The 16,300-nt window shown below is 35.4% G+C and overlaps 1 protein-coding gene and 1 long non-coding RNA gene across 7 annotated transcripts in view; one reads left to right on the forward strand and one right to left on the reverse strand.

Annotated features, from left to right (window-relative positions):
- LOC147843665 (uncharacterized) overlaps positions 1-16,300 on the forward strand; it is a 628,067-nt gene that overhangs the window by 443,591 nt on the left and 168,176 nt on the right. The window lies entirely within an intron of this gene.
- Positions 1-16,300, reverse strand: part of gnas (GNAS complex locus) — a 55,361-nt gene that overhangs the window by 35,370 nt on the left and 3,691 nt on the right. For 3 of the 6 annotated variants that reach the window (XR_015492793.1, XR_015492795.1, NM_001442089.1), the window contains 4 exon segments: positions 7,518-8,808; positions 3,814-3,886; positions 934-988; positions 705-824 (listed from right to left, as the gene is read on the reverse strand). Coding sequence is in view for 2 of the 6 variants with exons in the window: in NM_001442089.1 (NP_001429018.1) it covers positions 705-824; positions 934-988; positions 3,814-3,886; positions 7,518-7,656 (387 nt within the window). In the remaining 4 variants the exon portion in view is untranslated. 6 annotated transcript variants of the gene reach the window in all.

A 16,300-nucleotide genomic window follows, 5' to 3' on the forward strand; every position in this document is an offset into this window, starting at 1 on the left:
CCAAACCGCTATTCTACATCCATCCAGCTTTGTGAATAATTACAACCGACTGTATTCACAATCAAATAATTACAGTAACGTTTACGCAACGCTAACTACCTAAAAAACAGCAAGTGAACCGTTTGTGCTTCCTATTTTTAAGTCCACAGGGCCACCATGTTTGAGTCACCTGTAATTAAATCTTAAGCAGGCCCATTGGTGCAGGTCAGGGCGGCTCTCCGCTCCCCTTTCCCTAGACACAGAGCACCTGTCTGGGTGATGAGGGAGCAGGGAGGTCCTGGGTGACAAGCTGTGTGGCTCAGGTGAGGCCCTCTTAAGGGAGGGTTTAGAGATTATTACAAGTAATCAGTCGTAATGAACGCCGCACCATTATACCTGAGAGTCACACGTTCACACACCCACATTTCCCTCAGGTGGGGCGCTTTTTCAATTCACCAACGTGTTGTCCCACAGCAAAGAATAGCTGCCAATTATAACCGCACAAAAGGCACTACAACTGAGGGAACACTCAACTTGTGGTGACATCTGAACATGCTCAACAATCTGCACAACAATTTGATGCATGTAATGGCTTTTCGTTTAATACACACGATTCTTAACCATTTCCACGCCACATCGGAATGAAAAAGGCTAAACATAAAGCTGAGAAGGTTTGGAAACCAAAACCGGGATCATAGGGGTGACAAAAAAACCTTAATACTCACCGTTGTGAACTCAAAGTCCTTTTGATTGGCTAAGTTGAGGATGTAGTCAATTCGAAACTTATTTGCTGGACAGGCTAACTGGACTGGAGGTACCAACACGGACATCGCCGTCACAATAGTCTGCAGGAAAAACAAAGCCATTTAGAGTTTCTGTTCGTATTTGTTTCAGATTATTAGTACTAAAACCGTATTTTACTATATTTTATTGTATAAAATCTTCAACAATTACCTCTATAGCTTCTTTTATATTATTCTTGATGTCTTGAATTTTCTGTTTTTTCTCTCTGTAAAAAAACAACAACACATGGTTACTTCAGATCTCTTCATTTTGAGGCAACATGCAGTGTCCAGCGTTGTAAAATGTAGAAATTAAGCAAACCAAGTTTGTATATTGCAGCATGAAACCTTGAATATCATTACAATACTACAGCAAAACAAGTTATTTTTGTTGGAAATTCAACTAAAAAGCTTTGATATTTAATAGTCCTAATTAAATAGTACTTGTTGAAGCTTGTGCTTGAATAACCTGATTAATTAAACACACAAATACTTACGTCATAAAAAATTCTAAAAGACATGAAAGATGTTTAACTAATATTATGAAAACTTAATGTCTTTAAAGTCTGACTTGATAGGCGAGTTGTTTAAAAAAAGTTGCACAGCATGTAACTGTACATAATTTACATGCATTTAATATAATATTTAGTTTAAGTGTTAAACATTTACCAAATATATGCATAAATGGTACAGCGAAATCAAACATTACACAGCATATAATATCAGGCCACCCTCGAGTAACTCTTTCCTGCTTTCTAAACACCAACTTTGTTTTAGTTGCTGAAGCGCAATTTTACTCATGCAAGAATTACTTGATTTGCTGATTTAATCATTAATTAATTGTAATCCTGATAGTCTGTGACTCTGTAATATCCCTATGATTCTGATCAAGGACTAGATTATATTCAGGGTTTAACGCTAAGGATTTTTTTTACTGGTCCGATCGGGCAAGTGGTTTAGATTTTTACTTGCCCTGCCAAAATTTTCACTGGCCCCACCAAAAAAAAAGGGAAGTTAATAGCTATTTTTAACCACATATTTTAAACAATGTGTCAAAAATAAAGTCTGTAAATCTAGAATTTCAATACTTAAAAAACAATTGTAAATATAAGTGTTATGCAAACAAAAAGAGCAGTATGGAAAATGTGGAGGCATTTTATTGCAGTTTGAAATTATTTTTTTTTAAAAAGGTGGCTGACTTGTCAAACTGACGGCAAACTATGCATAACATCACTTCATTATTATTTTGTCGTGTTGTTTCCATGTAAATGTCTACTTCCAACACGTTAGAGACAGACATTTTTGTTTAGCCTTTTAATTTGAGCCAACATGTTGCTGTTTCTATGCTGTACTGGTTGTTACCAGGTTACAAAAAAAAATAGCATGGTCAAATCAATCAGATAAGACGAATCAGAAAGCAATATGTTGTTTACGACATTACAGAGAAGGTAGCATTTAAAGATTTAAAAGCACAAACTTATTACTTATCGCTAATTACGTGACATCACCCAGACGAAGGAGCTTGTGCGGACCTGCCCCAGCCTGAACCAATCACATGGATCGAGCACGTCATTGTTAATATTAGGAATAAAATAAATATATTTACAGGGTTCAACGCTACAGATTTTTTCCACTGGTCCGATCGGGCCAGTGGTTCAGATTTTTACTTGCCCTACCACAATTTTCACTGGCCCCACCAAAAAAAAGGGAAGTTAATAGCTATTTTTAGCCACATATTTTAAATATGCGTGTGTCAAAAATAAAGTCTGTGAACCTAGAATTTCAATACTTCAAAACATGTTAATAAAAGTGTTATGCAAACAAAAAGAGCAGAGGAAAATGTGGAGGCATTTTATTGCGGTTCGAAATTATTTAACAAAAGGTGGCTGACTTGTCAAACTGACGGCAAACTGTGCAAAACATCACTTTATTTATTTATTTATTTTTTTGTTTCATTGTTCACGAGACGTTAGAAACAGACATTTTCTTTTAGCCTTATAATTTGATGTTGCCGCCATGTTGCCGTCTCTTCGCTGTATTGGTTGTGACCAGGTTACGGAAAAAATAGCATGCTCAAAACATCAAATCACATAAGAGGAAACGAAAAGCAATATGGTCTTGATGACATCACAGAGAAGGAAGTGTTTAAAGACTTAAAAGAACAAACTTAAAATGCATGCAACTGACAAATAGTCGCAGACAAATTAAATGTTAGTGACAAGGCAGCACTGTCTCAATCGGGCCAGTAATGATTCTGTCTACTGTCCCAAGCGTCTCTCACACTGGCTCTGGGCCACCGGGCAGTCCTTATTGTTGAGCCCTGATTTATGCTCTTTTGGAGTCAAACACTTTGGACCATGCTTGAACAAAAATTAAGACCTCGTAAAAATGTGATTAAGACTTTTTAATACCTTCAAAAAGCCTTAATTTTCTCAGAATTGATTTATCAACTTTTAATACTTTTTAAGACCCCGCAGACACCCTGCTGAAGCTACAAAAATTTGAGAATCCAATAAATGACATATTTTCGGCCGATAAATTTTCGGTAAATTATATCTAATATCAACACACTTCCCGTGGTTGCAAATTTCAGCAGAGTGATAGGCTCTTAGATCAATATAGAGTGCAAAAGTCCAAAGTCTACCATTGTTGTTGACATAAATTATCGCGATTCGATATAACATCGTTTATCGGCCCAGCCCTAATTACATTAAACAAATGAGCAGTAATCAGAAACCTGGTTTCAGACCAACTGCTTATATGTTAGTAAACATTACTTACTGAAATAAAGTCAATATGTTATTATGAGTAAGCAAAAACGTAACATCCCACTGCATTAAAAGCACAATGACAACGATATCAACATCCTCCCAAAAGAGCAGGACTTCACCCAGAAAGCACTATTTCAAAACTGTATCACCAGCAGAATTGCACAACAAATGAAAACAGTGTTTTTGACGCTATATATCATCCTTAACTATAGGCTACTTAAAATAAATCTAGTTTGATTTGACTTAAGAATCAAATAATAGATCCAGAAAGCCATACTTACTCAGCATTGAAGCCATTGACATGTAAAATGCGCATCTGTTTGACTATGGTGCTTTTCCCCGATTCTCCAGCCCCTGAGAGACGAGCAAAAAGAAAGATATAAATCACAAGGGATGTGGGAGGAGAGGGGGGGTCAGATATCACCTGATTCAACAAGAATAATTAATTAGATTTCACAGTAGCAATTTCTTTTAAATGGCAAATCTAAACATTCATCTCTAGCAGAAAATTAATGCTAAAGCTAATAACGGGATTATTGTATTATTGCTAAAATGTGTAACTACTTTCAACATTTTCATTAATAATATCAAATTAGTCATAATTTCTTATCAAATAGGAACATCATAGCTTTATCTTTTACTATTTAAGTAATATTCACCACTAGTTTCCAAATAACTAGCATGCTCGATAAACACTCAACAATTGTTGCCATAATTCACCAGGTAAAACAAAGAGATGTAGACTGATTCTAGTATTTAACTACATTATGATCACTTCAGAGTCACAATCAGTGCCCAAACTTAAAAAGTAACTCGCTATATCCATCAAATCAGACGGTGAAATGCAAAACAAAATTCTGGTGAGGAAGTATGTGGAAACACCAGCTATTGTCATACACTACTTGTTGTTAAACATTGACAGTACTGAACAATTATTACATTTATGGCGCTCAGTCGTCTGAGTTTCTAAACGCTAAATATGAAATGAGAGTGAACTTATCCCCATGGATGTCAAGAACAAACTGCAGAAAGACCAAAACAACTCTGATTTAGGCTTACGATGTGAATCGGTTTATTACAACAAGTTCAGTTACCAGGCTCTAATTGTGTCAAATAGGCCCGTTTGCATTGAGGAATTCCACTTTTGTGCTCCAATTACACTGGTACACATCCCTAAATCATATATTATTATGACACACTTGAATTATGGGTATCTAGAAATATACCCATTTCCTCCTTAAATCCCAGACATTATGATTTAGAGTGCTTTGCTACGCTGAATACACAGGATTTTGATTTAGAATAGGACACTTTCATGTCATGTGTCTATCATGCTAAACAAATAGGGTGTTGAGAAGAGGGTTTTGTCAGAGTTAGCGAGACTATTGTTTTAAACAAAGACTAAATCAAATCAAAAGCATCTTAATGCCATGCTTCAGCACGTCTATGAAACTGAAATGCTTACTGATTAAGTCAGGCCCAAGGTAGTAGTGTTTGTTTTTTTCTTTTGTTTTTTTTATGGGCAGTAATACCAATGACTAGGTCCATACGGAATCTGTGCTAGGCATGGGACGATAACCATTTTCAAGGTATACCGTGGTTTGGAAAAGTCAAGGTTTAAAAACTGGCAAAGTTTTCTGTAATACCGTTCCTGAGGTATGTGTAAGATTTTTTATTTACATTTTTTTAGGACAACAGTAGCTTCAGCTGAAAAAATATCCAAAGATGCTGTTTTAAATCGTAAATAAATCTGTGTTTTTGAAACTAATGAAGACCGCGATATTTTTATCCAAGGTTATCACACAAGGTAACCACAAAACTTATACCGGACCATGCCTAATCTGCGCGTGCAGAAATCAGCAGATATCTTCAGATTTTCAGCCCATCATTGATTGTATTTATTTAGTTGTGTAAATCAATAAATTGTTAAACTAGCACAAATTGTTAATATTATAACTATTATTACAAACTGTGCAATAGTTATTTAGGTATTATTTTATTTCCTTCTGTGATTTTTTTTAAATTGGGTTATATTTTATATAACTATATTGTAATAAATTTATGAAATTATAAAACATATTTATTATGTTAGGTTTTTATAGTGTTTGATGTTTTTTATGTTCTTGTTGGGTTTGATGCAACTTAACTTCGTTCAGCATTACAATTTATTGTGATGTTTTGAATGACAAAAATAAAATAAAATAAAAAACACAAAATGTGTATAAATGTATAATTATTGAGTTTTAAAATCAAGTTCAGTAATATTATTGACTAATATGAAAATCTTCATTTGATTCGTTTACAATATAGTTTGTAAAGAAATATTTTCTGTCTTTTAGTAGATAGATTATATAAGAGACTTGCTTTGTTTACCATATAAGTGGATCTAATTGGATTTGCATTGAAAACATTTAAGTTAAAAAGGTATTATTTTTATTTCATTAATTAACTTTTTAGTTACAATACTTTTAAAATAATTTTGCATAAATCTGCAGATTTTTTTTTTACAGAGTTCAGCGCAGAAACAGCAAAAAAAAAAATGTCTGCAGACTTTGGCCATACCAATGACAAATCTATAGAGCAGGGTCCCACAAAGAGCTGATACAAAAAAAGCTAGTTTAATAAGTAGTAACATTTTTCATTTCAAACTATTTTCTGAATTAAATAATAATAATAATAATAGTAATAGTAATAAAATAATGTTTATTTGTTGACTACCTGCTAATTTCAGAACTGACTAGGCATAAGATTCTGCCGGTTATGATAACCTTGGATAAAAACATCACGGTATTGTGATTACTGCTCTAAAATATATTCTTGCTAAACGTCTGGGTAAAAAACAAAAAACTTTTTCCCCTTTGAACACAATTTATTTTATTTTGAGAAACATTTAAAGTATTTTGGAGCAGTAAACATGTCAGGCTAAATCATTTAAATGAGTCATTGACTTCTGCTGTCTTCATTAGTTTCAAAAACATTGATTTCTTTACAATTTAAAATTACATCTTTGGAAATCTTTTCTGCTGGAAATATTATAGTCCTGAAAGAAACTCAAATAAATCTCTTACATATACCGTAGGAACTGTATAGCAGAACATTTTGGTGGTTTTAAAACCTTGACTTTTCCAAACTGCAGTAAACCCAGAAAACGGTTATCACTGCATGTCAAGTCCTGACAATGTGCGACACTCCCATATTATTAAAAACATTATATTTAAAGCATATGAAACGGAATCAAATGATCCAATCAGTTTCTGTTCCATATGTATTATGTATGATGTAAAAAAAATACTGTGGCATATTTTGCTATTATCATTATGAAGATACCCAGAATGATAAACCATAAAACAGTATTATGTAAACAACCTTTCATAGGTCTTGAATGCATATAAACAAGCAGACAGAAAATGAGGTAGTTCTAAAATACTGAACAGCATACCAAAAAAGGCCTCAACTAAAAAGTGTAATCATCTAATTTACTAATGTTCCCATAATTACATGACATGTAAAGAGATAAGCACATTGTTTCTTTAGCAATATGCACAAACAAGCCTAAACTCACAAGTCTGAAGAAGCTGTGATGTGCTCAGAGGCCTGCATGTGCAAGTCTATTCTCACGAGTGATGGATCTCCATAACACAACTGAATTTCTAAATCATGTGAGGCCAAACATTTCCATAATGCAAAACGCATTCGTCATAAATCAGATGCGAATGAATGGAGAGATTGAGCGGCGTTAAACGGAGCACCACAGGCCTCCACTATAGCACGGCATCGAAATCCCCAGCAAAACGCTTGTACCTACATCATGTACTCGCGCAAATGAATCAAATTCGCACAAACAAAACAACAAACGCTACGTGTGACAGGCCCGATGACGTCACGGGCATCAGTCACAAGCGTCCATCAGGAAAGAGTGTGTGTGTGTGTGAGTGTTTGCAGCAGTGACAGAACCTCAGCTTTTCAGACCAAGCGACCAACCTACCCAGCAGCAGTAGTCGATGAGTTGCTCTGTAGATCTGTTTGTCTTTCTGGAGCTGCTTCTCTATCTTTTTGTTAGCTTCTCGCTGGGCCTTCTCCTCATTTCGCTGGTCCTCAGTCTTACTGTTGCCCAAACAACCCATTTTCCCAAAAACCCAAGAAAAGTTTTGGGGTGGGGTGAGGGGAAGGTGAATCTACCGAATGAATAAATGATCCAAATCCCTCGATTGGCCTCCGATCAGAACACTGTGATGGAAAACCGGGACATTTATACGTGTATGCACACAACTACCCTGGATTTCGCCGATGTGGGCAGGGGAGCACGGGGAAATAGGAAAAAGCTCTGGGTGACTAGTACTGGCGAGAATAGGTGGTGGTGGTGATGGTGGTGAAAACACTAGGCCGGCCTACAGACGGCCAAGTCCTGTCGAGCGCTTGCTACTATAAAATAAGAGATTTCTGTGTATGGATGGTCATCCAGCAAAAGCCTTCGACGTTACATGAATGATCTCGGCTTTCCCACGACGGCGATTTAGCAGATTTCCCGTCGCGAATCCATGGTCGCTTTCCCGAAATAACGACCGACTCCTATTAAAATCATGAATAGCTCCACAAAACGCGATTCTTTTCGGTGGCTTGCTGTCGAATCCGTTCGCCGATGCAACGAGACGGGCAGAACGAGATAGAAAGGGTGGCTACAAATTAAAAAAATAAATATTTCCACCAAAATGACGGCATGTGGATCATTCCGCCCTGCGCCGTGGCCGACATGAACCTTTTAACTCCGTTACGAAACGACGTTGTCTGCGAGCAAAATACGGTGGTGCTGCTGAAAAATTCCCCTCAGATTGACGCTATTTTCCCTCCTGTTCTGCTTATGGTGACTGATCGCTTTTTTCGGCTTGTCCAAATCAAACGAGGCCCTTCGCCGTCTTCTCCGTTACTGTAATTTGAATTTCTCCTCACATCCGTAGGCTTTGCTTTGACGCGAGCGGCGATCCTTACAGTTCTTTCAACCGCAGATGCAAATGCGACCGATTCCGTCGATATTTTTACCGGTTATCGCAGTCCGAGTCCGCTGTCAGGCTACGCTTTGTATCCTTCTTGAATTCGGGTGGTAGATCATGTGCATTTGGATACGTGAAGATAAATCCGATACCACAACGACAGCGGTGGATTCCCTACGGACGGAGCGCGTTGAATCCCCAATTGTGGCGAATGAATCCTTTTCGAGGGTATATTTTTAGCGATTATTTCCTTTTCTCAGTGAATTGTACATTGAGATAGATAGCGTTGAAGAGATGGGTGGGGCAAACAGCTCTCATTGAACCCTGAGTATAATCACATGACAGCCAGAAAACGTCAGCAAGTGGAGAAAAAGCGCCCTCTTTGAAGACATGATTCATACGTGATAGAGTTCGCGATTCCAGCCGATCCGTCTTTCACTGTTGACCAAAACCTCTGGTTATGTGCTGACTGTGTGATGTGCTCTTATAATGCACGTTCAGGGCTCTGAATAACAGCTTCAAGCTGAAAAACTAATTAATATCTTAACCTTATAAAGTATTTAAAAGCGAGAATTGATTACATTGATAATACTAAATAATATTTTATGCTATAATATTTTTTTTCCAGCTATTAATCCACGGAAGTACATTCTGCAACCGGACTAATATTCCCTGAACAGTGCAGTTCGGCTCCCTGAACGGATGGCTCTTATGAGTCGGTTCTTTGTTATGAATCTCCAGCATTCAGACCGACTGGCGCAGTGCGAGTCCCAAACGAATGACTCGCATGAGTCGTCGGCTCTTCTCGGTGAATCAATGTGTACTAAAACACTGCCAGACGTTTTATACTGATCAGTGTAATTATATAGCAATAAAATACATATTTTCAAAATGCTTTGTTTGCAGTCTAAAAAGTCTTAATATTTTTGCATATGTTGTTGTAAATCGGATATTCACATAATTAGCCACCAGTATGTTGAGAACAGGTAATGCAAAACAAGCTATAAAAATATAATTAGACAAATAGGGAAAAAGTAAAAAAAAAAAAAAAACTGTTATTTATTTTATAAAAATAATGAATTAATTTTCAGATTGTTTTGTTTGTGTTTGCACTGCAGTATAGTCATAAACAGGTTTAAGCTCATACTTTGTAAATGTATAAAAGTACTTCTGCTTAACATCTAATACTGTTGACGCCAGTCTGCTGAGGATAGGCAACGTAGTATGAATTACATTTCCTCTTTCAAGGTATTTTAAGTTACAAATATATATATATATATATATATATATATATATATATATATATATATATATATATATATATATATAAATGTATATATAAAACTGACACATAATACTGAGGACCCTGTCACAATTAATTAAAACTAACAATACTGATTTGTGTGAATGAACATAATTCAATTACTTATTTGTTCCACTAAAACCGCATTTCTAAAATTATTCATTAAATCTAATTACATTAAAACTAAACAGCTATTCAATAAAACAATATATAAATATTATATATTATACATATACATACATAAACATACAGATATTATAGATTACATTTATTAAACATGTTGAAACGAACATTTATACTGGCCTATATTGTGCAATAAACATAATTCATCATTTTTAGGCATCCTCTGCTTTTCTAAATGTGAATTATATGCAGGTTATATGTCTTTTTAACAATAATGTTTGTAAGAGCTGATATAATTTTATTATAGAATAACTTAAATGAGTCTTCAGGCACATTTGGGTCTTGACATGTTAACTTCAGTCATCAATGTTTCCAAACCGTTTTCTATACTGCTCCAAACAAAGATCTAAAACAGTGAAAAGCTGACAGCCAGAGAGTAAACGAAAGAATCCAGAAACAAAGTTCTAGCATAAGAGATCATACACAAGTCAAAGTGATGTCAACTGGTGAGAGATAAACTACTGTATGACAATGACCGAATTGGAAAATGATGTTTCACTGAGCTATTTTAGACACACTGTCGTCTATTTTTGATCCCTTAATCTCTGTGTGGTGTGAGGACACAGAGACTAAACACAATCAGAAACAAAATAAAGCCTGTTTTTAGAGTAAAGTTGTATTAACGATATTAAAAGTTCAAGCCTAAAATAAATATTTAAAAAAAAATCCTCGCCTTTTCTACAACCGGCATTCTGAGATGAACTTTGTTGTTTTACATGCGCTGATGTATGAGTATTGTATGGATACAATTATTTATAAGTTGGCATGATATTAGTTGAGAACAATATACCGTGATCTGTCACCAGAAGGTGGCAGCAGTTCTCTAATATTAGCTCTCCTGCAGACGTGTTATTTTTGAGGAACAGTAGGCCATTTGTGGCCAAAACTACGTATGCAACGATTCTAAATGAGGAGAATCCTCAGGACAGAACACACACAATCAAGTATTCTCTGCTCTGAGAGCAGAGGGCACAAATATCTATCACATATTCTTTTTTAACAATAAAATAAAGTCTCATTAGGTGTTTATCCCTTTTATTTAAAAATGCCCAATCTAAATAGAACAAATGCAGTCTGGCATTTCTGGAAAATATAATATTTAGAAGTCTCTAAGTTGACTGGATTCATATTGTTTTAAACTATTTTCTTGTTCACTGTTTAATGCTTATTATCTTTAACAGATCTTTCACAACATATTCAATCATCCAGAGTTATAGACCAAAATATCAGACACTATTTCAGTGGCCACATTTGCTCTGTCATGTGGAACGTTTCAACAGTAAAATTCAGTTCAGTTTAATTAAGGAAAATTAACATTCTCTTTTCATTTGAGACCATTTTATATAGAGTTTGAAATTATGTAATATTATTGTATATATTATTTTTGCTGTTTCTGGCATAATAAGTTTGTATCTTTGTATATCGGTCAAAGGCAAAACTCGCCATTTTAGAGTCTGCATCAAATTAAATCGACGAAATTTATTTTATACACATAAAATGCATATTTGACGCAAGTGAAGTGTTTACGTCTATTTATTTAACAAATGAAACTTAAATTGTCCTGTACTTATTAAAATATATTGAAAGAATAAGTGATTTGTGGCCAAAACTACAAAAACTATGTATGCAATGGTTAAATGAGGAGAATCCTCAGGAAAGAATACGCAATCAAGTATTCTCTGCTCTGAGAGCACAAGGCATAAATATCTATCACATATTACAATCTTTTTTTAGCAATGAAATCTCATTAGGTGTTTTTAAACCCTTTTATTAAAAAAAAAAATAGAAATAAAATAGAAAAAAAAACAGTTTAGCCTTTCTGTAAAACATAATTGGTTATATTTAATAGTCTCTAAGTTGACTGGATTCATAATGTTTTATGCTATTTGCTTGTTTACTTTTTAATGTTTATTATCTTTAATAGATCTTTTACAACATATTCAATCATCATCCAGAGTTATAAATCAAAATATCAGACACTATTTCAGTGGCCACATTTGCTCTGTCATGTGGAACGTTTCAACAGTAATGCAAATTCAGTTCAGTTCAATTAATGCTCTTTAGGAAAATTAACATTCTGTTTTCATTTGAGACCATTTTATATAGAGTTTGAAATTATGTATTATTATTGTATGTATTATTCTTGCGGTTTCTGGCATAATAAGTTTGTATCTTTGCATATGCAAAGGCAAAACTCGCCATTTTGGAGTCTGCATCAAATTAAATAGGCAAAACTTATTTTAAAAACATAAAATGCATATTTGATGCAAGTGAAGTGTTTACATCTATTTATGTAACAAATGAAACTTAAGTTGACCTGTACTTATTAAAATATATTGAAAGAATAAGTGATTTGTGGCCAAAACTACAAAAACTACAAATGAAACGGTTAAATGAGGAGAATCCTCAGGACAGAATACACAATCAAGTATTCTCTGCTCTGAGAGCACAAGGCATAAATATCTATCACATATTACGTTCTTTTTTAACAATAAAATCTCATTAGGTGTTTTTAAACCATTTTATAAAAAATAAAAAAAACAGAAATAAAATAGAAAAAAATGCAGTTTAGTCTTTCTGGAAAACATAATTGTTCATATTTAGAAGTCTCTAACCTGACTGGAGTCATATTGTTTTAGTATTTTGTTGTTTACCGTTTTATATATATTATCTATACACTGTAAAACCCAACAGTCGACTTTATCAAATGAAATGACTGTATTCAACTCAAAATTTACTGAGAGTTAATTCTACTCATTTGAAAAGAGAGTTAAAGGTGATGAGTTAATTAAATACTTCATTACTTAAACTTAAATGGAGTAAGTTCACGGTACTCATACAGATTAGTTTTTTTAACTTCAATGGTTTGTAGCAGTCGGTTTCCTCAAACGGTTTGAGTTGCCTTAACTTATTGGGTTTTACAGTACTCAGATGGTTTGAGTTCTCTTCATTTATCTGGTTTTTCTGTGCTCAAATTGCTTCGTTCACTCAAATGGATTAAGTTCACAGTACTCATTAGTTTTTGAACTGAAATGGTTTGTTGCAATCGGTTTCCTCAAATGGTTTGAGTTACCTTCACTTTGGGTTTTACAGTGTAACAGATCTTTCACAACATTCAATCCAGAGATATGGACCAATATATCAGACACTATTCCAGTGGCCACATTTGCTCTGTCATGTCATTCAGTTCTCAGTTAAGTTAATTAACATTCTGAGACCATTTTAATTTATGCATTATTATTGTATGTATTATTCCTACTGTTTTCTGGCATAATTAATTTGTATTTTGTATACAAAACTTGCCATTTTTAAGTCTGCATCAAATTAAAATCATTTTCGGCTTAGTCCCTTTATTAATCTGGCGTTGCCACATTGGAATGAACCGTCAACTTATCCAGCACAGGTTTTACGCAGCGGATGCCCTTCCAGCCGCAACCCATCTCAGGGAAACATCCACACACACACACACATACACTATGGACAATTTAGCCTACCCAATTCACCTGTACATGTCTTTGGACTGTGGGGGAAACCGGAGCACCCGGAGGAAACCCACACGAACACAGGGAGAACATGCAAACTCCACACAGAAACGCCAACTGAGCCGAGGATCAAACCAGCGACCCAGTGACCTTCTTGCTGTGAGGCGACAGCTCTACCTACTGCGCCACTGCATCACCCCCTTTATTTTTATTATATATTGTCTAATGGTTAAAACCACTAGCAAAGCATAACGATTTTAAATGAGATTTAATTAGTATTTTGAGGCTGCACTGTGATCTTTAAACTTTTCATGTCATCATCTGCGTTGACTATTTTCTAAATATGCCTGCCAATATTTTTTTTTTGGTATGTATAAACTGTTGTATGGCGACGCAGTGGCGCAGTAGGTAGTGCTGTCGCCTTACACCAAGAAGGTCGCTGTTTCGATCCTTGGCTCACCTGGCATTGATGTGTGGAGTTTGCATGTTCTCCCTGCGTTCGCGTGGGTTTCCTCCGGGTGCTCCGGTTTCCCCCACAGTCCAAAGACATGCGGTACAGGTGAATTGGGTAGGCTAAATTGTCCGTAGTGTATGAGTGTGTGTGTGAATGTGTGTGGATGTTTCCCAGAGATGGGTTGCTGCTGAAAAGGCATCCGCTGCGTAAAAATGTGCTGGATAAGTTGGCGGTTCATTCCACTGTTGCGACCCGGGATTAATAAAGGGAATGAATGAATGAATAAGCTGTTGTTAAATGATATAGCATTTTAGTTGGTGTATCCTCTGAAGTCTATAGCTGTGTAGTAAAGAATTAAATATGACTGTTTATAAATGTATGAAAGTGATTCGCTGTTTATGCATGATCACAAAAATGAAAAGGGGCAGATACAGAACATGAGATGTTTTCCCAGAAATCTCTCTTGATATTCTTTCCCCACTGTAGAGTATGAAGTTTTTTTCACCCACTTTGTCACCCAAAAATAAGTGAGGTTTAATATAGTCAAACTTTTAACTCATGACCCATTAGTGTTATGTCACATTACATAAAACAGCCCCTTTCAACAAAAGAGGTAATTTGGGGAATTAGTCGCCTTCTCCTTGTCTGATGTTATATTAAGATCTGCACGCCTTCCTCAAAAAAATAAATACTAAATTCACAGAGACCTGCACGATTATATGATTACATGACAATCGGTACGGTAACGTTTCAGCATTCATTGTAAACCTATTGGCTTAATTTAGCTGTGTATAACCAGACACTGATTCTATTAAAAACTGGACGTGGTACGTGTTGAATGTCTTTTGTCATGCCCTGCATTAAGTTGCATGATAAACAGTGGACCCCTTATGAGTCCATTCATCTGATTTCATGCAATATTTCATCCTTCATGAGAGGATGTGATTCTATTTAAGTGAGCAATAACACCATGCAATCACTTAAAGTAAGATATTACACTCGCGGGCTTGCAACCGCTAGCACAGCGATCCTGCTTCAACAACAGAGGCTGTAGTCAAAAATCAGGAGGCCAGGTTAAGCCACAAAAGAGTTAACCGATGCTTTAAAATGACAAATTATTATTATTATTATAGCCCAAAAACAAATAACACTTCCTTTTTTGACACACACACACAAGTGCTCAACTGGAACACACAGAGATGGTTGGTTTTCCTACATTCTAAGGTTGCAACAATCAGCTTTGTATGTATGTGTGTGTCATCTGTTTTTGAACCGAGCGCCCGCATGACTGGAGTATTTTGGTCACAGAGCTTAACAGTTTCTTCATTTGTGTCGTCAGGCTGGCCTCCTTTTCTTGTGTAACTTGTTAATAAAAAGAAGAACAGCTCTCATAAAGGTAGCGGCATAAGAGACCTTGTGTAATACTACTTCATCAAAACATGGCCGGTCTAACGCTGTTTACACCTCCAAGAAAGGCCACAGGGAAAATCCAAGAATTCAACGAGTTTAAGAGAGAGAGTATAAACATATTTTACAATGTAGTCGGATAGGCTTAGATACACCTCGTTTTGCTTTGGAGAAAGTAATTCATGTCACTTGGAATTTTTTATCTAAAAAGGAAGTTAAGCCATGCTACTGGCGCAGAAGTAGACGGAAGGGGAAAACGCCACTAAACACATATGCTACAAGAATAGCACTGAAGTTCAGAAAATAAAAATGTACCTCAGACGACAGTTTCACTTCACTTTTTGATCACACAATTTTAGACCAGACTCTGAAGCTGAATGTCGCCGAAAGCTTCTTTAGATTCATTCTTCTTGTCACTTCTTGTGTGTTTGCAAGGCAAAATCAAGTAGGGCCAGTTTTCATGCCTTAGATTAGATCTTGACCAGATGTTTTCACTGTTATGACGATCACACAAACAACATTTCATCTTCGTTTAACACCTTAGTCTATCAAAGTTGCTTTAAATGCTCGTTTGGCGTATTATTTATTTCGCTGACAAACTCAGTAGTCATTCAGGTGTGTTGTTCAGTAACCAGACACAAACCTAAGCGACAATAGTTTCCTCCAAAATACCACAAAACAACTTTTTTTCAGTACTTTCTACGGACGGTGTACAAGCCTAAAACCTAATGATAGATTCAGATTTATGTGATTTATATTATATGATTTATTATATTATTAATTATTAAGAGAATGGGTCACAACCTTTCACATACTTTCATTCTACGTAACAATTAAAAGAGACACATCACAAATAATGCCAAAATTAGCTGAAAATTAAAGCATGGGTGCAAGATATTTTTAGTATTTCTCTGCATTATGTGATTTTTCCAGCTATAATCACTATTGTAC

Source organism: Danio rerio, chromosome 6 (assembly GCF_052040795.2).
Source record: "Danio rerio strain M-AB ecotype USA chromosome 6, GRCz13ab, whole genome shotgun sequence".
Classification (NCBI taxonomy): Eukaryota; Metazoa; Chordata; class Actinopteri; order Cypriniformes; family Danionidae; genus Danio; species Danio rerio.